At 44.0% G+C, this 26,866-nt stretch overlaps 1 protein-coding gene across 2 annotated transcripts in view; it reads left to right on the top strand.

Annotated features, from left to right (window-relative positions):
- Positions 1-26,866, top strand: part of LOC109880072 (rap guanine nucleotide exchange factor 5-like) — a 90,128-nt gene that overhangs the window by 42,702 nt on the left and 20,560 nt on the right. For both annotated transcript variants that reach the window (XM_031789008.1, XM_031789009.1), the window contains exons 9-11: positions 8,602-8,790; positions 22,980-23,125; positions 24,411-24,511. In XM_031789008.1, the coding sequence (XP_031644868.1) occupies positions 8,602-8,790; positions 22,980-23,125; positions 24,411-24,511 (436 nt within the window). The remainder of the gene's footprint in view (positions 1-8,601; positions 8,791-22,979; positions 23,126-24,410; positions 24,512-26,866) is intronic.

The raw sequence follows: 26,866 nt of genomic DNA on the forward strand, positions 1-26,866 counted from the left end.
GAGGGGTTAGAGTTAGGGTTATGGGTTAGAGTTAGGTGTTAGAGTTAGGGTTGTGGGTAAGAGTTAGGGTTGTGGGTTAGAGATAGGGTTGTGGATTAGTTAAAGTTAGGGTTGTGGGTTAGAGTTAGGGTTGTAGGTTAGAGTTAGGGTTGTAGGTTAGAGTTAGGGTTGTGGGTTAGAGTTAGGGTTGTGGGTTAGAGTTAGGGTTGTAGGTTAGAGTTAGGGTTGTAGGTTAGAGTTAGGGTTGTGGGTTAGAGTTAGGGTTGTGGGTTAGAGTTAGGGTTGTGGGTTAGAGTTAGGGTTGTAGGTTAGAGTTAGGGTTGTAGGTTAGAGTTAGGGTTGTGGGTTAGTTAATGTTAGGGTTGTGGGTTAGGGTTAGGATTGTGGGTTAGAATTGCGTTGTGGTTAGAGTTAGGGTTGTGGATTAGAGTTAGGGTTGTGGGTTACGGTTGTGGATTATAGTTAGGGTTGTGGGTTAGAGTTAGGGTTGTGAGTTAGTTAAAGTTAGGGTTGTGGTAGGGGTTAGGATTGTGGGTTAGAGTTGGGTTGTGGTTAGAGTTAGGGTTGTGGGTTAGGGTTGTGGGTTAGAGTTAGGGTCGTGGGTTAGAGTTAGGGTTGTGGGTTAGAGTTGGAGTTGTGGGTTAGGATTGTGGGTTATAGTTAGAGTTAGGGTTGTGGGTTAGAGTTGGAGTTGTGGGTTAGGATTGTGGGTTATAGTTAGAGTTAGGGTTGTGGGTTATAGTTAGAGTTGTGGGTTAGAGTTAGGGTTGTGGGTTAGAGTTGGAGTTGTGGGTTAGGGTTGTGGGTTATAGTTAGGGTTGTGGGTTAGGGTTGGAGTTGTGGGTTAGGGTTGTGGGTTATAGTTAAGGTTGTGGGTTTGAGTTAGAGTCAGGGTTGTTGGTTAGAGTCAGGATTGTGGGTTAGAGTTAGGGTTGTGGGTTTGAGTTAGGGTTGTGGGTTAGTGTTATAGTTAGCGTTAGGATTGTGGGTTAGAGTTAGGGTTGTGGGTTAGAGTTAGGGTTCTGGGTTTGGGTTAGGGTTGTGGGTTAGAGTTAGGGTTGACGGTTAGGGTTGCTGGTTATAGTTAGGGTTGTGGGTTAGAGTTATGATTGTGGGTTAGAGTAAGGGTTGTGGGATTAGTTAAAGTTTGGGTTGTAGGTTAGGGTTAGGACTGTGGGTTAGAGTTGTATGTTAGAGTTAGGGTTAGAGTTAGTGTTTTGGGTTAGAGTTAGGGTTTTGGGTTAGAGTTAGGGTTGTGGGTTAGGGTTGTGGTTAGGGTTAGGGTTGTGGGTTAGAGTTAGGGTTGTGGTTTAGATTTAGGGTTGAGGGTTAGTGTTAGGGTTGTTGGTTAGGGTTGCTGGTTATAGTTAGGGTTGTGGTTAGAGTTATGATTGTGGGTTAGAGGTAGGGTTGTGGGTTAGTTAGAGTTAGGGTTAAGGTTGGGGTTGTGGGTTAGAATTAGGGTTGTGAGTTAGAGTTAGGATTGTGGGATGGTTAGAGTTAGGGTTGGGGTTGTGGTTAGAGTTAGGGTTGTGGTTAGAGTCAGAGTTAGGGTTGTGGTTTAGAGTTAGGGTGTTGGTTAGAGTTAGGTTGTAGGTTAGAGTTAGGATTGTGGTTGAGTTAGGGTTGTGGGTTAGAGTTAGGGTGTGGTTAGAGTTAGGGTTGTAGGTTAGAGTTAGGATTGTGGGTAGAGGTTAGGGTTGTGGTTAGAATTAGGGTGTGTGGGTTAGAGTTAGGTTGTGGGTTAGAGTTAGGGTTGTAGGTTTGAGTTAGGATTGTGGTTAGAGTTAGGGGGGGTTGTGGGTTAGAGTTAGGGTTGTGGCTTTAGTGGTTAGGTTGTGGGTTATTTTAGGTTTGTGGGTTAGAGAGTTAGAGTTAGGGTTGTGGGTTAGAGTTAGGGTTGTGAGTCCGAGTTAGGGTTTGTGTTGTTAGAGTTAGGGTTGTGGGTTAGAGTTAGGGTTGTAGGTTAGAGTTAGGATTGTGGGTTAGAGTTAGGGTTTGGGGTTAGAATTAGGGTTGTGGGTTAGAGTTAGGGTTNGGGTTAGGGTTGTGGGTTATAGTTAAGGTTGTGGGTTTGAGTTAGAGTCAGGGTTGTTGGTTAGAGTCAGGATTGTGGGTTAGAGTTAGGGTTGTGGGTTTGAGTTAGGGTTGTGGGTTAGTGTTATAGTTAGCGTTAGGATTGTGGGTTAGAGTTAGGGTTGTGGGTTAGAGTTAGGGTTCTGGGTTTGGGTTAGGGTTGTGGGTTAGAGTTAGGGTTGACGGTTAGGGTTGCTGGTTATAGTTAGGGTTGTGGGTTAGAGTTATGATTGTGGGTTAGAGTAAGGGTTGTGGGATTAGTTAAAGTTTGGGTTGTAGGTTAGGGTTAGGACTGTGGGTTAGAGTTGTATGTTAGAGTTAGGGTTAGAGTTAGTGTTTTGGGTTAGAGTTAGGGTTTTGGGTTAGAGTTAGGGTTGTGGGTTAGGGTTGTGGTTAGGGTTAGGGTTGTGGGTTAGAGTTAGGGTTGTGGTTTAGATTTAGGGTTGAGGGTTAGTGTTAGGGTTGTTGGTTAGGGTTGCTGGTTATAGTTAGGGTTGTGGCTTAGAGTTATGATTGTGGGTTAGAGGTAGGGTTGTGGGTTAGTTAGAGTTAGGGTTAAGGTTGGGGTTGTGGGTTAGAATTAGGGTTGTGAGTTAGAGTTAGGATTGTGGGATGGTTAGAGTTAGGGTTGGGGTTGTGGTTAGAGTTAGGGTTGTGGGTTAGAGTCAGAGTTAGGGTTGTGGTTAGAGTTAGGGTTGTGGGTTAGAGTTAGGGTTGTAGGTTAGAGTTAGGATTGTGGGTTAGAGTTAGGGTTGTGGGTTAGAGTTAGGGTTGTGGGTTAGAGTTAGGGTTGTAGGTTAGAGTTAGGATTGTGGGTAGAGTTAGGGTTGTGGGTTAGAATTAGGGTTGTGGGTTAGAGTTAGGGTTGTGGGTTAGAGTTAGGGTTGTAGGTTAGAGTTAGGATTGTGGGTTAGAGTTAGGGTTGTGGGTTAGAGTTAGGGTTGTGGCTTAGTGTTAGGGTTGTGGGTTAGAGTTAGGTTTGTGGGTTAGAGTTAGAGTTAGGGTTGTGGGTTAGAGTTAGGGTTGTGAGTCAGAGTTAGGGTTGTGGTTAGAGTTAGGGTTGTGGGTTAGAGTTAGGGTTGTAGGTTAGAGTTAGGATTGTGGGTAGAGTTAGGGTTGTGGGTTAGAATTAGGGTTGTGGGTTAGAGTTAGGGTTGTGGGTTAGAGTTAGGGTTGTAGGTTAGATTTAGGATTGTGGGTTAGAGTTAGGGTTGTGGGTTAGAGTTAGGATTGTGGGTTAGAGTTAGGGTTGTGGGTTAGAGTTAGGGTTGTGGGTTAGAGTTAGGGTTGTAGGTTAGAGTTAGGATTGTGGGTAGAGTTAGGGTTGTGGGTTAGAATTAGGGTTGTGGGTTAGAGTTAGGGTTGTGGGTTAGAGTTCGGGTTGTAGGTTAGATTTAGGATTGTGGGTTAGAGTTAGGGTTGTGGGTTAGAGTTAGGGTTGTGGCTTAGTGTTAGGGTTGTGGGTTAGAGTTAGGTTTGTGGGTTAGAGTTAGAGTTAGGGTTGTGGGTTAGAGTTAGAGTTAGGGTTGTGAGTCAGAGTTAGGGTTGTGGTTAGAGTTAGGGTTGTGGGTTAGAGTTAGGGTTGTAGGTTAGAGTTAGGGTTGTGGGTTAGAGTTAGGGTTGTGGGTTAGAGTTAGGGTTGTGGCTTAGTGTTAGGGTTGTGGGTTAGAGTTAGGTTTGTGGGTTAGAGTTAGAGTTAGGGTTGTGGGTTAGAGTTAGAGTTAGGGTTGTGGGTTAGTGTTATATTTGTGGGTTAGAGTTAGGGTTGTGGGTTACAGTTAGGGTTGTGGGTTAGAGTTAGGGTTGTGGGTTAGAGTTAGGGTTGTAGGTTAGAGTTAGGATTGTGGGTAGAGTTAGGGTTGTGGGTTAGAATTAGGGTTGTGGGTTAGAGTTCGGGTTGTGGGTTAGAGTTAGGGTTGTAGGTTAGAGTTAGGATTGTGGGTTAGAGTTAGGGTTGTGGGTTAGAGTTAGGGTTGTGGCTTAGTGTTAGGGTTGTGGGTTAGAGTTAGGGTTGTGGCTTAGGGTTAAGATTGTGGGTTAGAGTTCGGGTTGTGGGTTAGAGTTCAGGTTGTGGGTTAGAGTTAGGGTTGTGGGTTAGAGTTAGGGTTGTGGGTTAGAGTTAGGGTTGTAGGTTAGAGTTAGGGTTGTGGGTTAGAGTTAGGGTTGTGGGTTAGAGTTAGGGTTGTGGCTTAGTGTTAGGGTTGTGGGTTAGAGTTAGGTTTGTGGGTTAGAGTTAGAGTTAGGGTTGTGGGTTAGAGTTAGAGTTAGGGTTGTGGGTTAGTGTTAGATTTGTGGGTTAGAGTTAGGGTTGTGGGTTACAGTTAGGGTTGTGGGTTAGAGTTAGGGTTGTGGGTTAGAGTTAGGGTTGTAGGTTAGAGTTAGGATTGTGGGTAGAGTTAGGGTTGTGGGTTAGAATTAGGGTTGTGGGTTAGAGTTCGGGTTGTGGGTTAGAGTTAGGGTTGTAGGTTAGAGTTAGGATTGTGGGTTAGAGTTAGGGTTGTGGGTTAGAGTTAGGGTTGTGGCTTAGTGTTAGGGTTGTGGGTTAGAGTTAGGGTTGTGGCTTAGGGTTAAGATGTGGGTTAGAGTTCGGGTTGTGGGTTAGAGTTCAGGTTGTGGGTTAGAGTTAGGGTTGTGGGTTAGAGTTAGGGTTGTGGGTTAGAGTTAGGGTGTGGGCTAGAGTTAGGATTGGGGTTAGAGTTAGGGTTGTGGTTAGAGTTAGGGTTTGTAGGTTAGAGTTAGGATGTGGGTTAGAGTTAGGGTGTGGCTTAGTGTTAGGGTTGTGGGTTAGAGTTAGGGTTGTGGGTTAGAGTTAGGGTTAGGGTTGTGGGGTAGTGTTAGGGTTGTGGGTTACAGTTAGGGTTGTGGGTTAGGGTTGTGGGTTAGTGTCAGGGTTGTGGTTAGAGTTAGGGTTGTGGGTTTAGAGTTAGGGTTGTGGGTTAGGGTTGTGGGTTAGAGTTAGGGGTGTGGGTTCGAGTTAGGATTGTGGGTTAGAGTTAGGGTTAGGGTTGTAGGTTAGAGTTAGGATTGGGGTAGAGTTAGGCTTGTGGGTTAGAATTAGGGTTGTAGGTTAGAGTTAGGATTGTGGGTTTAGAGTTAGGGTTGTGGGTTAGAGTTAGGGTTGTGGCTTAATGTTAGGGTTGTGGGTTAGAGTTAGGGTTGTGGCTTAGTGTTAGGATTGTGGGTTAGAGTTAGGGTTGTGGGTTAGGGTTAGGGTTGTGGGGTAGTGTTAGGGTTGTGGGTTACAGTTAGGGTTGTGGGTTAGGGTTGTGGGTTAGGGTTGTAGGTTAGAGTTTAGGGTTGTAGGTTAGAGTTAGGATTGTGGCTTAGTGTTAGGATTGTGGGTTAGAGTTAGGGTTGTGGGTTAGTGTTAGGGTTGTGGGTTACAGTTAGGGTTGTGGGTTAGGGTTGTGGGTTAGTGTCAGGGTTGTGGGTTAGAGTTAGGGTTGTGGGTTAGAGTTAGGGTTGTGGGTTAGAGTTAGGGTTGTGGGTTAGTGTTAGGGTTGTGGGTTAGAGTTAGGGTTGTGGGTTAGAGTTAGGATTGTGGGTTAGAGTTAGGGTTGTGGGTTAGAGTTAGGGTTGTAGGTTAGAGTTAGGATTGTGGGTAGAGTTAGGGTTGTGGGTTAGAATTAGGGTTGTGGGTTAGTGTTAGGGTTGTGGGTTAGAGTTAGGGTTGTGGCTTAGTGTTAGGATTGTGGGTTTAGAGTTAGGGTTGTGGGTTAGTGTTAGGGTTGTGGGTTACAGTTAGGGTTGTGGGTTAGGGTTGTGGGTTAGTGTCAGGGTTGTGGGTTAGAGTTAGGGTTGTGGGTTAGAGTTAGGGTTGTGGGTTAGGGTTGTGGGTTAGAGTTAGGGTTGTGGGTTAGTGTTAGGGTTGTGGGTTAGAGTTAGAGTCAGGGTTAGGGTTGTGGCTTAGAGTTAGAGTCAGGGTTGTGGGTCTTATAGTGTGTGTTGTTATCAGGGGTGTTTGCGAGAAGGTCATTTGTGTGTGTGTGTGTGTGTGTGTGTGTTTGTGTGTGTGTGTGTGGTGGCACTTAGCGATAGTTTCACTCTCAGGAAGTACCCTCCTCTCAGCCAGTCAACACACACACACACACACACACACACACACACACACACACACACACACATAAACACACACACACTCACACACACATAAACCAACACTCACTCACACTCACACTCACACTCACACACTCACTCACACTCACACTCAATCCAAACAGTGTAGACTCCAATGTAAATAAACATTCCACACGGCCAGCTACTGATGATACCATCATACTACCACCATCACCCCAGGGACCACCCCACCCCCTCTAACTACCCCCCTGTCCCCAATTAAACCTACCCCCTCTAACTACCCTCCTGTCCCCAATACAACCTACCTCCTCTAACTACCCTCCTGTCCCCAATTAAACCTACCCCCTCTAGCTGCCCTCCTGTCCCCAATACAACCTACCTCCTCTAACTATCCTCCTGTCCCCAATACAACCTACCTGGTTTAACTACCCTCCTGTCCCCAATACAACCAACCTGTCTAACTACCCTCCTCTAACTTCCCCCTCTAACTACCCTTCTCTCCATCCCCAATACAACCTACCCTTTCTAACTACTCTTGCTCTTACTGTCCTCCTCTAACTACCCCCTCTCTCTACCCTCCTGGCCCCAATACAACCTACCCATCTAACTACCCCTGCTCTAACTGCCCTCATCTTACTACCCTTCCTCTAACTACCCTCCTGGCCCCAATACAACCTACCCATCTAACTACCCTTCCTCTAACTACCCCCTCTAACTACCCTCCTCTCCATCCCCAATACAACCTACCCTCTCTAACTACCCTTCCTCTAACTACCCCCTCTAACTACCCTCCTCTCCATCCCCAAAACTACCTACCCTCTAACTACCCCCCTCTAACCACCCTATAACTACCACCCTAACTACCCCCCTCTAACTGCCCTCTAACTACCCCCTCTAACCACCCTATAACTACCCCCCTCTAACTGCCCTCTAACTACCCCCCTCTAACCACCCTATAACTACCCCCCTCTAACTGCCCTCTAACTACCCCCCTCTAACCACCCTATAACTACCACCCTAACTACCCCCCTCTAACCACCCTATAACTACCACCCTAACTACCCCCCTCTAACTGCCCTCTAACTACCACCCTCTAACTACCCTCTAACTACCCCCCTCTAACTACCCTCTAACTACCACCCTCTCACTACCCCCCCTCTAACCACCCTCTAACTACCCTCTCACTACCCCCCTCTAACTACCCTCTAACTGCCCCCTCCAACCACCCCCCTCTAACTACCCTCTAACTACCCTCTAACTACCCCCCTCTAACCACCCCCCTCTAACCCCCTCTGCCACCCTCTATCCACCCCCTTCTAACCACCCCCCTTTAACCACCCCCTCTAAACACCCTCTAACTACCACCCTCTAACTACCCCCCTCTAACCACCCCTAGCCACCCCCCTCTAACTACCCTCCTCTGCCACCCTCTAACTACCCCCTAGCTACCCCCCTCTAACCACCCTCTGACTACCCCCCCTCTAACTACCCCCTCTAACCACCCTCTAACTACCCTCTAATCACTCTACTCTCCTCTACTCTCTAATCTACTCTCCTCTACTCTCTAATCTACTCTCCTACCTTGTCCTATCAATTTCCTTGTTCCTGCCTCTCTCTCTCTCTCTCTCTCTCTCTCTCTCTCTCTCTCTCTCTTTCAATTTCAATTTAAGGCTTTTATTGGTATGGGAAACATGTTTACATTGCCAAAGCAAGTGAAATAGATAATAAACAAAAGTGAAACAAACAATACAAAATTCACTGTAAACAAAAGTTCCAAAAGAATAAAGCCATTTGAAATGTCTATATACAGTGTTGTTATGATGTGGAAATAGTCAAAGTACAAAAGGGAAAATAAATTACAATGCTGTTTGTTTCACTGTTCTTCACTATATACACACATGCTCTCTCTCTCTTTCTTCCCCTCTCTCTCTCTCTCTCTCTCTCTCTCTCTCTCTCTCTCTCTCTCTCTCTCTCTCTCTCTCTCTCTCTCTCTCCTCTCTCTCTCTCTCTCTCTCTCTCTCTCTCTTTCTTCCTCTCTCTCTCTCTCTCTCTCTCTCTCTCTTCCCTTCTCTCTCCCTCTCTCTCTCTCTATCTCTCTCTCATGTCATGTCATGTCCTGTTCCAGTAGGACATCTGGGTGTGTTAGGGTTAGAGTTAGGGTAACCCTCTCCCGCCCAGACACAGTGTTTCTAAAGCCAGCCCTCTGCTAGGGAGGAGGCACCACCGCTGTTCAGAAGAACAGATATAGAGAGATTGAGTTCAGATAGTTTGGGACAGCAAAGAGAGCACATAGACAGAAAGAGAGAGGGATTTACAGACAGAGAGACAGGAAGAGACCCTGAGACAGACAGAAAGACTGACTGACAGACAGTGAGAGTCTGCTCTTATATTTAACCTCTGACCCTGATGATGTCATTGGGCTGTGGACTAAGCTACCTGTTCTCTCAGCCCCCCTCCTTACAGCTGGGGGGGGGGTGTTCGCTCCGCGGCAACGTGGGGAGTGTGTGTGTGCGGCCGGACGGTGTGTGTGGCCGTGAGGAGCTGACCAGACTAGAGCTGGTCCAGAGACTGGCTAAGGACGGCTGCAGACTGCTGCAGAACCAGAACTATAGAGTACCAGACCACCGCAACCCCACCGTGAGTACACACACACACAAACACACACACACACACACTAGGTTTGGTGGTATCCAGATGTTCATTCCTTCATACGGTTCCTGTACCATACCGGGGTATACGATGCACACAAGGGGCGCTATTTATTTCCAAACGTAAAAAATACAAATATATATTAATTTTTTTGTTTACTCACAATCAAATTTAGGCATCAGGGGTCTTTATCCAGGAGTTGATTAATTGTCTCCGCTGTAACCAAGAAGCTTGATCTTGCAAGCTAGCCACTTAGCTATTAAGTTAGGAAACCAAATGTATAACTGGAGGTCTTATCTGGAGGTCATTTAGAGATCATTTATCTGGAGATCATTTAGAGATCATTTATCTGGAGATCATTTATCTGGAGATCATTTATCTGGAGATCATTTAGAGATCATTTATCTGGAGATCATTTAGAGATCATTTATCTGGAGATCATTTAGAGATCATTTATCTGGAGATCATTTAGAGATCATTTATCTGGAGGTCATTTATCTGGAGATCATTTATCTGGAGGTTATTTATCTGGAGGTCATTTAGAGATCATTTATCTGGGGGTCATTTATCTGGAGATCATTTAGAGATAATTTATCTGGAGGTCATTTATCTGGAGATCATTTATCTGGAGGTTATTTATCTGGGGGTCATTTATCTGGAGGTTATTTATCTGGAAGTCATTTAGTGGTTATTTATCTGGAGGTTATTTAGAGATCATTTATCTGGAGATCATTTAGAGATCATTTATCTGGAGATCATTTAGAGATCATTTATCTGGAGATCATTTAGAGATCATTTATCTGGAGGTCATTTATCTGGAGATCATTTATCTGGAGGTTATTTATCTGGAGGTCATTTAGAGATCATTTATCTGGGGGTCATTTATCTGGAGGTCATTTAGTGGTTATTTATCTAGAGGTTATTTATCTAGAGGTTATGTATCTAGAGGTTATTTATCTGGAGGTCATTTAGTGGTTATTTATCTGGAGGTTATTTAGTGGTTATTTATCTAGAGGTTATTTATCTAGAGGTTATTTATCTAGAGGTTATTTATCTAGAGGTTATTTATCTGGAGGTCATTTAGTGGTTATTTATCTAGAGGTTATTTATCTAGAGGTTATGTATCTAGAGGTTATTTATCTGGAGGTTATTTAGTGGTTATTTATCTAGAGGTTATTTATCTAGAGGTTATTTATCTGGAGGTCATTTAGTGGTTATTTATCTAGAGGTTATTTATCTAGAGGTTATTTATCTGGAGGTCATTTAGTGGTTATTTATCTGGAGGTTATTTAGTGGTTATTTATCTGGAGGTTATTTAGTGGTTATTTATCTGGAGGTTATTTATCTGGAGGCTTGAGTATGTTAATGTCGTTTTTTGTGGAGAAAAGAAAATTGGGGGGGAACGAACTTAATATACTTTCAAATGACTAAATCCAAATCGAAACTGTAGAAAGTATAATGAACCGGCATTCATACAGTTTATTGACTGTCCAGCTCGAAGAGTTTGACTCCCAGGTCTTAGATAGTTAACTTATAGTTAGTTATAAGCAGTGGTGTAGCACTCACACATGCCTTGATTAGAGTCTGATTATGTCTGATGTGACATCACTCACACATGCCTTGATTAGAGGCTGATGGTGTCTGATATGACATCACTCACACATGCCTTGATTAGAGGCTGATGGTGTCTGATATGACATCACGCACACATATCTTAATTAGAGGCTGATGGTGTCTGATATGACATCACTCACACATACCTTAATTAGAGGCTGATGGTGTCTGATATGGCATCACTCACACATACCTTAATTGGAGGCTGATGGTGTCTGATATGACATCACTCACACATCACTTAATTAGAGCCTGATGGTGTCTGATATGACATCAGTCACACATCACTTAATTAGAGGCTGATGGTGTCTGATATGACATCTCACACATGCCTTGATTAGATGCTGATGGTGTCTGATATGACATCTCACACATGCCTTGATTAGATGCTGATGGTGTCTGATATGACATTACTCACACATACCTAAATTAGAGGCTGATGGTGTCTGATATGACATCACTCACACATACCTTAATTAGAGGCTGATGGTGTCTGATATGACTTCACTCACACATACCTTAATTGGAGGCTGATGGTGTCTGATATGACATCACTCACACATCACTTAATTAGAGCCTGATGGTGTCTGATATGACATCACTCACACATCACTTAATTAGAGGCTGATGGTGTCTGATATGACATCTCACACATGCCTTGATTAGATGCTGATGGTGTCTGATATGACATCTCACACATGCCTTGATTAGATGCTGATGGTGTCTGATATGACATTACTCACACATACCTAAATTAGAGACTGATGGTGTCTGATATGACATCACTCACACATACCTTAATTAGAGGCTGATGGTGTCTGATATGACATCACTCACACATACCTTAATTGGAGGCTGATGGTGTCTGATATGACATCACTCACACATCACTTAATTAGAGCCTGATGGTGTCTGATATGACATCACTCACACATCACTTAATTAGAGGCTGATGGTGTCTGATATGACATCACTCACACATCACTTAATTAGAGGCTGATGGTGTCTGATTTGACAGCACTCACACATCACTTAATTAGAGGCCGGTGGTGTCTGATATGACATCACTCACACATCACTTAATTAGAGGCTGATGGTGTCTGATATGACATCACTCACACATCACTTAATTAGAGGCTGATGGTGTCTGATATGACATCACTCACACATCACTTAATTAGAGGCTGATGGTGTCTGATATGACATCACTCACACATCACTTAATTAGAGGCTGATGGTGTCTGATATGACATCACTCACACATACCGCTACCTGTCTACACTTACTACCTGTCTACACTTACTACCTGTCTACACTTACTACCTGTCTACACTTACTACCTGTCTACACTTACTACCTGTCTACACTTACTACCTGTCTACACTTACTACCTGCCTACACTTACTACCTGCCTACACTTCCTACCTGTCTACACTTCCTACCTGCCTACACTTACTACCTGCCTACACTTACTACCTGTCTACACTTACTACCTGTCTACACTTACTACCTGTCTACACTTACTGCCTGTCTACACTTACTGCCTGTCTACACTTCCTACCTGTCTACACTTCCTACCTGTCTACACTTCCTACCTGTCTACACTTACTACCTGTCTACACTTCCTACCTGTCTACACTTACTACCTGTCTACACTTACTACCTGTCTACACTGCCTCTCTGTGTGGCTGTGTGTGTGTGTGTGTGTGTGTGTGTGTGTGTGTGTGTGTGTGTGTGTGTGTGTGTGTGTGTGTGTGTCTCTGTGTGTGTCTCTGTGTGGCTGTGTGTGTGTCTCTGTGTGTGTCTCTGTGTGTCTCTGTGTGTGTCTGTGTGTGTGGCTGTGTGTGTGTCTGTGTGTGTGTGTGCCTCTGTGTGGCTGTGTGTGTGTGTGTGTCTCTGTGTGGCTGTGTGTCTGTGTGTGTGTGTGTGTCTCTGTGTGTCTGTGTGTGTGTGTGTCTCTGTGTGTCTCTGTGTGGCTGTCTGTGTGTGTGTGTCTCTGTGTGTCTGTGTGTGTGTGTCTCTGTGTGTCTCTGTGTGTCTGTGTGTGTGTGTCTCTGTGTGTCTCTGTGTGTCTGTGTGTGTGTGTCTCTGTGTGTGTGTGCCTCTGTGTGTCTGTGTGTGTGTCTCTGTGTGTCTGTGTGTGTGTGTCTCTGTGTGTCTGTGTGTGTGTGTCTCTGTGTGTCTGTGTGTGTGTCTCTGTGTGTCTGTGTGTGTGTCTCTGTGTCTCTGTGTGTGTGTGTCTCTGTGTGTCTCTGTGTGGCTGTCTGTGTGTGTGTCTCTGTGTGTCTGTGTGTGTGTCTCTGTGTGTCTCTGTGTGTGTGTGTGTCTCTGTGTGTGTGTCTCTGTGTGTCTGTTTGTGTGTGTGTGTGTCTCTGTGTGTCTCTGTGTGTGTGTGTCTCTGTGTGTCTGTGTGTGTGTGTCTCTGTGTGTCTCTGTGTGTCTGTTTGTGTGTGTGTGTGTGTCTCTGTGTGTGTGTGTGTCTCTGTGTGTCTGTTTGTGTGTGTGTGTGTGTCTTTGTGTGTCTGTTTGTGTGTGTGTGTGTGTGTGTGTGTGTGTGTCTCTGTGTGTGTGTCTCTGTGTGTCTGTTTGTGTGTGTGTGTGTGTGTGTGTGTGTGTGGCAGTTAATTTGCTTAATGTTTCTCTCAACCATCATTCAGCGTATGTCAGTATCATTCAACTCATTTTATATTTCATCCCTGCTCATATCTGTATTGTGATAGGTGCCTGGTTCTTGGAAAGGATGTGCAAACCACACACTCTATACACACACACACACACACACACACACACACACACACACACACACACACACACACACACACACAAAGAGGTCGGTATAGGAACAGGAAGAGAACAGAGAGTACTTCCTGTAGCTGTTCCATGAGGCCCTCCTTTCCTTTTTGGCCGGACTTTACATCAGTGTTTCACAATGAGTCTCTGTGTCTGAGTGTGTCTGAGTGTGTATGTGTCAGATCAGGTTGTTGTGGTCAGGGATAGAGATCAGGGTGTTGTGGACAGGGATAACCCTAACCCTAACATTAACCCTAACCCTAACCCTAACATTAACCCTAACATTAACCCTAACATTAACCCTAACATTAACCCTAACCCTAACATTAACCCTAACCCTAACCCTAACATTAACCCTAACATTAACCCTAACATTAACCCTAACATTAACCCTAACATTAACCCTAACATTAACCCTAACCCTAACATTAACCCCTAACATTAACCCTAACATTAACCCTAACCCTAACATTAACCCTAACCCTAAACCCTAACATTAACCCTAACATTAACCCTAACATTAACCCTAACCCTAACATTAACCCTAACATTAACCCTTAACCCTAACCCTAAACCTTAACCACTTGGAGTAAATGCCTAACCTTAACCACTTGGAGTAAATGCCTAACCTTAACCATTTGGAGTAAATGCCTAACCTTAACCATTTGGAGTAAATGCCTAACCTTAACCACTTGGAGTAAATGCCTAACCTTAACCATTTGGAGTAAATGCCTAACCTTAACCATTTGGAGTAAATGCCTAACCTTAACCACTTGGAGTAAATGCCTAACCTTAACCACTTGGAGTAAATGCCTAACCTTAACCACTTGGAGTAAATGCCTAACCTTAACCACTTGGAGTAAATGCCTAACCTTAACCACTTGGAGTAAATGCCTAACCTTAACCATTTGGAGTAAATGCCTAACCTTAACCACTTGGAGTAAATGCCTAACCATAACCACTTGGAGTAAATGCCTAACCTTAACCACTTGGAGTAAATGCATAACCTTAACCATTTGGAGTAAATGCCTAACCTTAACCACTTGGAGTAAATGCCTAACCTTAACCACTTGGAGTAAATGCCTAACCTTAACCATTTGGAGTAAATGCCTAACCTTAACCATTTGGAGTAAATGCCTAACCTTAACCACTTGGAGTAAATGCCTAACCTTAACCACTTGGAGTAAATGCCTAACCTTAACCACTTGGAGTAAGTGCCTAACCTTAACCACTTGGAGTAAATGCCTAACCTTAACCATTTGGAGTAAATGCCTAACCTTAACCACTTGGAGTAAATGCTAACCATAACCACTTGGAGTAAATGCCTAACCTTAACCACTTGGAGTAAATGCCTAACCTTAACCACTTGGAGTAAATGCCTAACCTTAACCACTTGGAGTAAATGCCTAACCTTAACCATTTGGAGTAAATGCCTAACCTTAACCACTTGGAGTAAATGCCTAACCTTAACCATTTGGAGTAAATGCCTAACCTTAACCACTTGGAGTAAATGCCTAACCTTAACCACTTGGAGTAAATGCCTAACCTTAACCACTTGGAGTAAATGCCTAACCTTAACCACTTGGAGTAAATGCCTAACCTTAACCATTTGGAGTAAATGCCTAACCTTAACCACGTGGAGTAAATGCCTAACCTTAACCACTTGGAGTAAATGCCTAACCTTAACCATTTGGAGTAAATGCCTAACCTTAACCACTTGGAGTAAATGCCTAACCTTAACCACTTGGAGTAAATGCCTAACCTTAACCACTTGGAGTAAATGCCTAACCTTAACCATTTGGAGTAAATGCCTAACCTTAACCATTTTGGAGTAAATGCCTAACCTTAACCACTTGGAGTAAATGCCTAACCTTAACCACTTGGAGTAAATGCCTAACCTTAACCATTTGGAGTAAATGCCTAACCTTAACCACTTGGAGTAAATGCCTAACCTTAACCACTTGGAGTAAATGCCTAACCTTAACCACTTGGAGTAAATGCCCTAACCTTAACCATTGGAGTAAATGCCTAACCTTAACCATTTGGAGTAAATGCCTACCTTAACCATTTGGAGTAAATGCCTAACCTTAACCACTTGGAGTAAATGCCTAACCTTAACCATTTGGAGTAAATGCCTAACCTTAACCATTTGGAGTAAATGCCTAACCTTAACCACTTGGAGTAAATGCCTAACCTTAACCACTTGGAGTAAAATGCCTAACCTTAACCATTTGGAGTAAATGCCTAACCTTAACCACTTGGAGTAAATGCCTAACCTTAACCATTGGAGTAAATGCCTAACCTTAACCACTTGGAGTAATGCCTAACCTTAACCATTTGGAGTAAATGCCTAACCTTAACCACTTGGAGTAAATGCCTAAACCTTAACCACTTGGAGTAAATGCCTAACCTTAACCACTTGGAGTAAATGCCTAACCTTAACCACTTGGAGTAATGCCTAACCTTAACCACTTGGAGTAAATGCCTAACCTTAACCACTTGGAGTAAATGCCTAACCTTAACCACTTGGAGTAAATGCCTAACCTTAACCACTTGGAGTAAATGCCTAACCTTAACCACTTGGAGTAAATGCCTAACCTTAACCACTTGGAGTAAATGCCTAACCTTAACCACTTGGAGTAAATGCCTAACCTTAACCACTTGGAGGTAAATGCCTAACCTTAACCACTTGGAGTAAATGCCTAACCTTAACCACTTGGAGTAATGCCTAACCTTAACCATTTGGAGTAAATGCCTAACCTTAACCACTTGGAGTAAATGCCTAACCTTAACCACCTCGAAATTTAATGTTTGCAACAACTTCAACATTTTACGTTTGAGAAACATGAAATTATAACGTGAGACTGTGAGAGCAGCTGGTTGGACTGTATATGTGTCTACAGCTGGTTGGACTGTATATATGTGTATACAGCTGGTTGGACTGTATATGTGTATACAGCTGTTTGGACTGTATATATGTGTATACAGCTGGTTGGACTGTATATGTGTATACAGCTGGTTGGACTGTATATATGTGTCTACAGCTGGTTGGACTGTATATGTGTATACAGCTGGTTGGACTGTATATGTGTCTACAGCTGGTTGGACTGTATATGTGTATACAGCTGGTTGGACTGTATATATGTGTATACAGCTGGTTGGACTGTATATGTGTATACAGCTGGTTGGACTGTATATATGTGTATACAGCTGGTTGGACTGTATATGTGTATACAGCTGGTTGGACTGTATATATGTGTATACAGCTGGTTGGACTGTATATGTGTATACAGCTGGTTGGACTGTATATATGTGATTCCCCTTTCCTTTCCTCTCTGCCTATATGTCAGCCAGTCTTCTGTTGGAACTAATATACAACATTCTGACCATTCCTTTCCTTTCAGTCCAGGACATTTAAAAACTGTTTTTCTATTTCGTCCCGAGCATACTTTCTCACACTAAATAGATGTTGTCTTGTGGGGCAGTCACTCTCCAGAGAGTGTGTGTGTGTGTGTGTGTGTGTTGTTTTTTTGGAGTGTGTGTGTGTTGTTTTTGGAGTGCATGTAAAGGATAGTGTGTGATGTTTTTTGGAGAGAGTGTGTTTGTGTTGCCGTTAGATAAACTGTTTGTTATCAGGAACATTTTTCCCAGAGTCCTCTAGGGTACTGTTTGGTGAAATTAGGTGTTTTCTTAAAGTTGCATAACATCACATCTGATCTGGACCACCACACACACACACACACACACACACACACACACACACACACACACACACACACACACACACACACACACACACACACACACACACTGGGAGGAGAGAGGACAGGGGAGAGGGCAGGCTACGGCTGGGGAGAGAGGACAGGCTACGGCTGGGAGGAGAGAGGACAGGGGAGAGGGCAGGCTACGGCTGGGGAGAGAGGACAGGCTACGGCTGGGAGGAGAGAGGACAGGGGAGAGGGCAGGCTACGGCTGGGGAGAGAGAGGACAGGCTAGGGCTGGGGGAGAGAGGACAGGCTAGGTCTGGGAGGAGAGAGGACAGGCTAGGGCTGGGAGAAGAGAGAGGACAGGGGAGAGGGCAGGCTACGGCTGGGAGGAGAGAGGACAGGCTACGGCTGGGAGGAGAGAGGACAGGCTGGGGCTGGGTGGAGAGAGGACAGGCTAGGGATGGGGGGGAGAGAGGACAGGCTAGGGCTGGGAGGAGAGAGGACAGGCTACGGCTGGGGAGAGAGAGGACAGGCTAGGGCTGGGAGGAGAGAGGACAGGCTACGGCTGGGGAGAGAGAGGACAGGCTAGGGCTGGGAGGAGAGAGGACAGACTAGGGCTGGGGGGAGAGAGGACAGGCTAGGGCTGGGAGGAGAGAGGACAGCTACGGCTGGGAGGAAAGAGGACAGGCTACGGCTGGGAGGAGAGAGGACAGACTACGGCTGGGAGGAGAGAGGACAGACTACGGCTGGGAGGAGAGAGGACAGGCTACGGCTGGGGGGAGAGAGGACAGGAGAGAGGACAGGCTATGGCTGGGAGGAGAGAGAACAGGCTACGGCTGGGGGGAGAGAGGACAGGCTACGGCTGGGGGGAGAGGACAGGCTACGGCTGGGAGGAGAGAGGACAGGGGAGAGGGCAGGCTACGGCTGGGGAGAGAGGACAGGCTACGGCTGGGAGGAGAGAGGACAGGGGAGAGGGCAGGCTTCGGCTGGGAGGAGAGAGGACAGGCTACGGCTGGGGGGAGAGAGGACAGGGGCGAGAGGACAGGCTAGGGCTGGGAGGAGAAAGGACAGGGGAGAGAGGGCAGAGGAGAGAGGACAGGCTAGGGCTGGGAGGAGAGAGGGCAGGGGAGAGAGGACAGGCTAGGGCTGGGGGGAGAGAGGACAGGCTCCGGCTGGGGGGGAGAGAGGACAGGCTCCGGCTGGGGGGAGAGAGGACAGGCTACGGCTGGGAGGAGAGAGGACAGGCTACGGCTGGGAGGAGAGAGGACAGGCTTCGGCTGGGAGGAGAGAGGACAGGCTACGGCTGGGAGGAGAGAGGACAGGCTACGGCTGGGGGGAGAGAGGACAGGCTACGGCTGGGGGGAGAGAGGACAAGAGAGAGGACAGGCTATGGCTGGGAGGAGAGAGAACAGGCTACGGCTGGGAGGAGAGAGAACAGGCTACGGCTGGGGGGAGAGAGGACAGGGGAGAGAGGACAGGCTACGGCTGGGAGGAGAGAGGACAGGCTACGGCTGGGGGGAGAGAGGACAGGCTACGGCTGGGGGGAGAGAGGACAGGAGAGAGGACAGGCTATGGCTGGGAGGAGAGAGAACAGGCTACGGCTGGGGGGAGAGAGGACAGGGGAGAGATAAGAGGAGAGAGGACAGGGGAGAGAGGACAGGCTACGGCTGGGGGGAGAGAGGACAGGGGAGACATAAGAGGAGAGAGGACAGGCTAGGGCTGGGGGGGAGAGAGGGCAGGCTAGGGCTGGGGTGAGAGAGGACAGGCTCCGGCTGGGGGGAGAGAGGACAGGCTACGGCTGGGAGGAGAGAGGACAGGCTACGGCTGGGAGGAGAGAGGACAGGCTACGGCTGGGGGGAGAGAGGACAGGAGAGAGGACAGGCTATGGCTGGGAGGAGAGAGAACAGGCTACGGCTGGGGGGAGAGAGGACAGGCTACGGCTGGGGGGAGAGAGGACAGGGGAGAGATAAGAGGAGCGAGGACAGGGGAGAGAGGACAGGCTACGGCTGGGGGGAGAGAGGACAGGGGAGAGATAAGAGGAGAGAGGACAGGGGAGAGAGGACAGGCTATGGCTGGGGGGAGAGAGGACAGGCTATGGCTGGGGGGAGAGAGGACAGGCGACGGCTGGGGGGAGAGAGGACAGGGGAGAGATAAGAGGAGAGAGGACAGGGGAGGGCTAAGAGGAGAGAGGACAGAGGAAGGCTATGAGGAGAGAGGACAGGGGAGGGCTGGGGGGAGAGAGGATAGGAAGGATAACACCTGGTGAGAGGATCAGATGACATCATCATCTGCCGAGCACCTGGTAAGGGGGCCATTAACACATGAGTCATGAGAAAGCACACACACAGTCTGTGTGTATTGAGTAGTTTTGGTCCTTCTGCGACAGATGTGTGTGTGTGATTGGTGTGTTTGTAGGGGGGGTAACCCTGTATCAAATATCAGCCAATTCTTTTCATCTGCCGCTTTTCATCTCTCTGTGTGTGTGTGTGTGTGTGTGTGTCCTTGCTCCAGGCCTTGCAGCAGCAACATCTGTTTGATAAAGATCTTATACTACTATGCTATACTGCTAAACTATACCACCATACTATACCACTATACTACTATACTTCCAAAATATACCACTATACTATACTACTATACTACACTGCTGTACTATACCACTAAACGATACTGCCATGCTATACTACTATACTACCAAACTATACCGCTAAGCTATACCACCATACTACACTACTATACTGCTAAGCAATACTGCAATACTATACTACTATACTGCTAAGCAATACTGCAATACTATACTACTATACTGCTAAACAATACCACCATACTATATTACTATACTACTAAACTATACCGCTATTCTATACCACTATACCATGCTGCTATACTACTGAACTATACTGCTATACTATACCACTATACTATGATACTATACTGCTGAACGATACTGCAATACTATACTACTATACCATGCTACTATACTACCGAGCTATACTGCTATACTATGCTACTATACTACTGAACTATACTGCAATACTATACTACTATACCATGCTACTATACTACTGAACTATACCGCTATACTATACCACTATACTATGCTACTATACTACTGAACTATACCGCTATAGTATACCACTATACTATGCCACTATACTACTGAACTATGCTGCAATACTATACTACTATACTATGCTACTATACTACTGAACTATACTACAATACTATACCACTATACTATGCTACTATACTACTGAACTATACTGCAATACTATACTACTATACTATGCTACTATACTACTGAACTATACTACAATACTATACCACTATACCATGCTACTATATTACTGAACAATACTGCCATACTATACCACTGTACTATACAACAAAAATATACCACCATACTATACTACTATACTGCTAAATTATAGCGCTATACTTTACCACTATACTACACTGCTATACAACTAAACAATACCACCATACTATACTACTATACTGCTAAATTATAGCGCTATACTTTACCACTATACTACACTGCTATACAACTAAACTATACCACCATACTATACTACTATACTGCTAAATTATAGCGCTATACTTTACCACTATACTACACTGCTATACAACTAAACTATACCACCATACTATACTACTATACTGCTAAACTATAGCGCTATACTTTGCCACTATACTACACTGCTATACAACTATTTATTTTATTTTTATTTTACCTTTATTTAACCAGGCAAGTCAGTTAAGAACAAATTCTTATTTTCAATGACGGCCTAGGAACAGTGGGTTAACTGCCTGTTCAGGGGCAGAACGACAGATTTGTACCTTGTCAGCTCGGGGATTTGAACTTGCAACCTTCCGGTTACTAGTCCAACGCTCTAACCACTAGGCTACCCTGCCGCCCCTAAACTAAACTATACCACCATACTATACTACTATACTATACTCCTGTACTATTCTACTATACTACCAAACTATACCGCTATACTATACCACTATAATCTACAACTAAACAATACCACTAAACTATCCCGCTATACGATACAACTAAACTATACCACTATACTATACTATACCACTATACTGTATAACTACACTATGCCACTATACTATACTACCATACTATGCTACCAAGCTATACCGCTATACTATACACCTAAACTATACCACTATACTATACCACTATACTACTAGACTATACCGCTATGCTACACCGCTATGCTATACTACTATACTACTATAATATACCACTGAACTATACCACTGAACTGTACCACTATACTACACTGCTATGCTACACCACTATACTACCATACTATGCTGCTATACTATACTGCTTTACTGTTCCATACTACTATACCACCAAGCTATACCACTATACTATACAGCTAAACTATACCACCAAGCTATACCACTATACTATACAGCTAAACTATACCACCATACTATACTACTATACTGTACCACTATGCTATACTACTATAATGTGCTACTGTACTGTACTACTGAACTATACAACTGTACTGTACTACTATGCTATACTACTAAGTTATACCGCTATACTATACCACTATACTATACTACTATACTATACCACTATGCTATACTATACCACTATACTATACTACTATACCGTACCACCATACTACTATACCACTATACTATACCGCTCTACTATACTATACCACTATACTATACTACTATAATGTACCACTATACTATACTACTATACTATACTACTAGACTATACCACTATACTACTAGGCTATACCACTATACTATACCACTAGACTATACCACTATACTATACCGCTATACTATACTACTATACTATACCACTAGACTATACCACTATACTATACTACTAGACTATGCCACAATACTATACTACTATACTGCTAAATTATACCGATATACTGCTGTACTATACTATACAACTAAAACGGTTCAATTATACCGCTATTCTATACTACTAAACTATACTAGACTACTCAACTATTTGCATACTATACTAGCATACTATACTATGCTAATACACACCTAAACTATACTGCTATACTATACCACTATACTACACCACGAAACTATGGTACTATATCACTATACTATACTGCTAAACTATACTGCAAAGCTATACTTCTATACTACACTATACTAATATACTATACTACTACACCATACTCCTATATTATGCTGTCACGCTATCCTATTATACTACTAAACTATACCACTATACTATTCCACTGTGCTATACTCCTATGCTGCACCGCCATACTACACTACTGGACTATACTACACCGCTATGCTATACCAGTATACCACTGAACTATACCATACTACTAAACTATACTAATATACTATGCTACTATATTATACTGATGTACTATACTACTATACTGCTATGCTATCCTTCTATACTGCTAAACTACACTATTATACTATGCTACTGTACTATACTACTATGCTATACTGCTATGCTACGAAACTATACCACACTACTAAACTACACTACTATACTATGCTACTATACCATACTACTATACCGCTAAACTACGCTACTTTACTACTATACTACTATGCTGTACTACTAAACTACACTACTTTACTACTATGCTATACTACTATGCTGTACTACTAAACTACACTACTTTACCACTATACCACTATGCTATACTACTATACTACTACACTATACTATAGTCTCTTCACAATCCCCAAGTCCAGAACAGACTATGGGAGACGCACAGTACTACATAGAGCCATGACTACATGGAACTCTATTCCACAGTACTACATAGAGCCATGACTACATGGAACTCTATTCCACAGTACTACATAGAGCCATGACTACATGGAACTCTATTCCACAGTACTACATAGAGCCATGACTACATGGAACTCTATTCCACAGTACTACATAGAGCCATGACTACATGGAACTCTATTCCACAGTACTACACTCTATATAATACCAATGGACCATTCTGTCTATACTCTATACAATACCAATGGACCATTCTTATCACGTCTGTCTCTCTATACCTCTCTCAGGGAGAGGTGGTAGGGAGGGTGTGTCTTAAGGAAAGGGGGCGGGATGTCCTTGTGCTACAGAGAGTGCCATCATCAGTGACATCATCACCTAATCCCGCCTCATCGCCATCAGGGGGAGGCGCAAGAGAAGAAGATGGGGAGAAGAGGTCAGTATCCTACTTCTCTTTCGCTCTGTCAATCTCTCAGCCTGTCTCGGTCCACTCTCAACCTGTCTCTGTCACTCTCAACCTGTCTCTGTCACTCTCAACCTGTCTCTGTCACTCTCAACCTGTCAACCTGTCTCCGTCACTCTCAACCTGTCTCTGTCGCTCTCAAACTGAGACAGAGGCAGAGAGACAGGGAGAGAGCGAGAGAGAGAAGAGAGAGCGAGAGAGAGAGAGAGAGAGAGAGAGAGAGAGAGAGAGAGAAAAACTGGGAGAGAGAGAGAGAGAGAAAAACAGGGAGAGAGAGAGAGAGAGAAAAACAGGGAGAGAGAGAGAGAGAGAGAAAAACAGAGAGAGACAGAAACGTGGAGAGAGAGACAGACAGGGAGAGAGCGAGAGTGTGAGACAGAGAGCGAGAGACAGAGAGTGTGAGTGAGAGACAGGGAGAGAGAGAGAGACAGAGACGGAGAGAGCAACAGAGAGAGAGAGAGACAGAGACAGGGGGAGAGCGGGCGAGAGAGACAGAGACAGAGAAAGAGATAATAGTTTTCTTGTCTTGAAGGGAGAAAGCAAGACTGTTTGCTGCCTAGAGGGTGTGTTTGTGCTTTATAAAGGGAGTGTGTGTGTATGTATATGTGTGTGTGTGGAGGGGGGGGGCTGTGGGAGTGCCTCTGGTGTTAGGCAGGGAGAGGGGAGGCCTCAGTACATCTCCTTTTGGCAGTCAGGGGTAGCAGGACAGAGCACCCTGGCCGGGCATGTTGCGCTAGGGAGAGGGGGGTCGTCTGGAGGAATTGTAATGGATCAGAGAACTGTCACACTAGTGGAGGCAGAAGATGAAGAGGCTGGTGATGATGATGACCATAGTAGTAGTAGTAGTAGTAGTAGTAGTAGTAGTAGTAGTAGTAGTAGTAGTACTGCCACGACCTTCAACGTCCCTTACCTGCGTTACATTGATGATGAGGATGATGAGGATGAAGATGACTGGAGTAGTCTACCTTACATTGATGAGGAAGGGGGGGATGAGGAGGAAGAAGAGGACAGGGAAGAAGGCGAGAGGAAAGGTAGCAGCTCTGAGGAATACTGCTCCTGCTGTTCCTCCTGTGTTTCTGGCAGGTGTGTGTGTGTGTGTGTGTGTGTGTGTGTGTGTGTGTGTGTGTGTGTGTGTGTGTGTGTGTGTGTGTGTGTGTGTGTGTGTGTGTGTGTGTGTGTGTGTGTGTGTGTGTGTGTGTGTGTGTGTGTGTGTGTGTGCGCGTGCGTGTAACTCTTCTCTGTGGTTGTCTGTGTGTAGGTATGTGGTGGTGTCTGGAACACCACTGAAGATTCTAGAACACCTGCTGAGTGACCTACGACTGGACGACCAGAGAGGAACGCCAGAGAGTAAAGAGTCTGGTTAGCACACACACACACACACACACACACACACACACCCTGAAGGACTTCATTTGTGTGTTTGTAGGGTATCCACACACCCTGTCCAGGTTCAAAACGTGCTTTCACTTCCTTATGTTATAAAATACATTTTACCAAAACAAATATGATTATTCATGTTCTGAATCGTTCAGGGGGGGGTTTTCTCTACCACATCATTAACGTTATATCCAAAAAGTCCGATTTCAGAAACGAATACATCTGATAATAAGGACTGAGCTCTGTTGAGTTTTTGGTTTCTCCTAAGAACTTTTAAGGATTTTACATTTTGTGGCCGTGGTCTTCAAAGTTGTTTCCGCGGGTCACAACAAGCTAAATTGCAATGACACCAAAAGTGTACACTAAAATATGAAAAGTGTACACTAAAATATGAAAAGTGTACACTAAAATATGAAAAGTGTACACTAAAACATGAAAAGTGTACACTAAAATATGAAAACTGTACACTAAAATATGAAAAGTGTACACTAAAATGTGAAAAGTGTACACTAAAACATGAAAAGTGTACACTAAAACATGAAAAGTGTACACTAAAATATGAAACGTTTACACTAAAATATGAAAAGTGTACACTAAAATATGAAAAGTATACACTAAAACATGAAAAGTGTACACTAAAACATGAAAAGTGTACACTAAAACATGAAAAGTGTACACTAAAACATGAAAAGTGTACACTAAAATATGAAACGTTTACACTAAAATATGAAAAGTGTACACTAAAATATGAAAAGTATACACTAAAACATGAAAAGTGTACACTAAAACATGAAAAGTGTACACTAAAACATGAAAAGTGTACACTAAAACCTGAAAAGTGTACACTAAAATATGAAACGTTACACTAAAATATGAAAAGTGTACACTAAAATATGAAAAGTATACACTAAAACATGAAAAGTGTACACTAAAACATGAAAAGTGTACACTAAAACATGAAAAGTATACACTAAAACATGAAAATGCTACATTTCATGTCTCAAATCAGTATCCATCTGACCTCTGTATTGTTTTATGTCCTGTGGATTCGAGGGGAAAGATGAGATCAACGGGATCCTGTCAGGTGGCCAGTAGCCTTTATTCTTGCTCAGAATCTGATGTGATGCCATTTTCCAGATTTTTCTCTGGCCTCTAGTGATTTAGTCACCCTGATTCTGGGCCATCCTACAAGGGTAAAAACTACAATAACTTTGGATTGGATTACGATAGACACATGAGGTTTGAACCATTGGTTTTCATAGAGGATTATCTACATGTGCACCAGTCCCTCCCCTGCTCTCAAAATATGGCCACGTGTCGCAACACAACCACTACTTTTACTCTACCTTTCTCTCTCTTTCGTTCTCTCTTTCATTCTCTCTTTCATTCTCTCTTTCATTCTCTCTTTCATTCTCTCTTTCATTCTCTCTCTCTCTTATTCTCTCTCTCATTCTCTCTCTCTCATTTTCTCTCTTCATTCTCTCTTTCATTCTCTCTCTCTTTCATTCTCTCTTTCATTCTCTCTCTCTCATTTTCTCTCTCATTCTCTCTTTCATTCTCTCTCTCATTCTCTCTCTCATTCTCTCTTTCATTCTCTCTCTCATTCTCTCTTTCATTCTCTCTCTCTCTCATTCTCTCTTTCATTCTCTCTCTTCATTCTCTCTTTCATTCTCTCTCTCATTCTCTCTTTCATTCTCTCTCTCATTCTCTCTTTCATTCTCTCTCTCATTCTCTCTTTCATTCTCTCTTTCATTCTCTCTTTCATTCTCTCTCTCTCTTATTCTCTCTTTCATTCTCTCTCTCATTCTCTCTCTCATTCTCTCTTTCTTTCTCTCTCTCTCATTCTCTTTCTTTAATTTTCTTTCATTCTCTCTCTTTCATTCTCTTTCTTTCTCTCTCTTTCATTCTCTCATTCTCGCTCTCTTTCATTCTCTCTTTCATTCTCTCTCCTCTCATTCTCTCTTTCTCGCTCTCTTTCATTCTCTCTTTCATTCTCTCTTTCTTTCTCTCTCTCTCATTCTCATTCATTCTCTCTCTCATTCTCTCTCTCATTCTCTCTCTCATTCTCTCTCTCATTCTCTCATTCTCTCTCTCATTCTCTCTCTCATTCTCTCATTCTCTCATTCTCTCATTCATTCTCTCTCTCATTCTCTCTCTCATTCTCTCTCTCATTCTCTCATTCTCTCTTTCATTCTCTCTCTCTCATTTTCTCTCTCATTCTCTCTTTCATTCTCTCTCTCCTTCTCGCTCTCTTTCATTCTCTTTCTTTCTCTCTCTTTCATTCTCTCTTTCATTCTCTCTATTAGGAATGTATTGTAGCTATAATCCCTGGTGATT

Source organism: Oncorhynchus kisutch, linkage group LG14 (assembly GCF_002021735.2).
Source record: "Oncorhynchus kisutch isolate 150728-3 linkage group LG14, Okis_V2, whole genome shotgun sequence".
Classification (NCBI taxonomy): domain Eukaryota; kingdom Metazoa; phylum Chordata; class Actinopteri; order Salmoniformes; family Salmonidae; genus Oncorhynchus; species Oncorhynchus kisutch.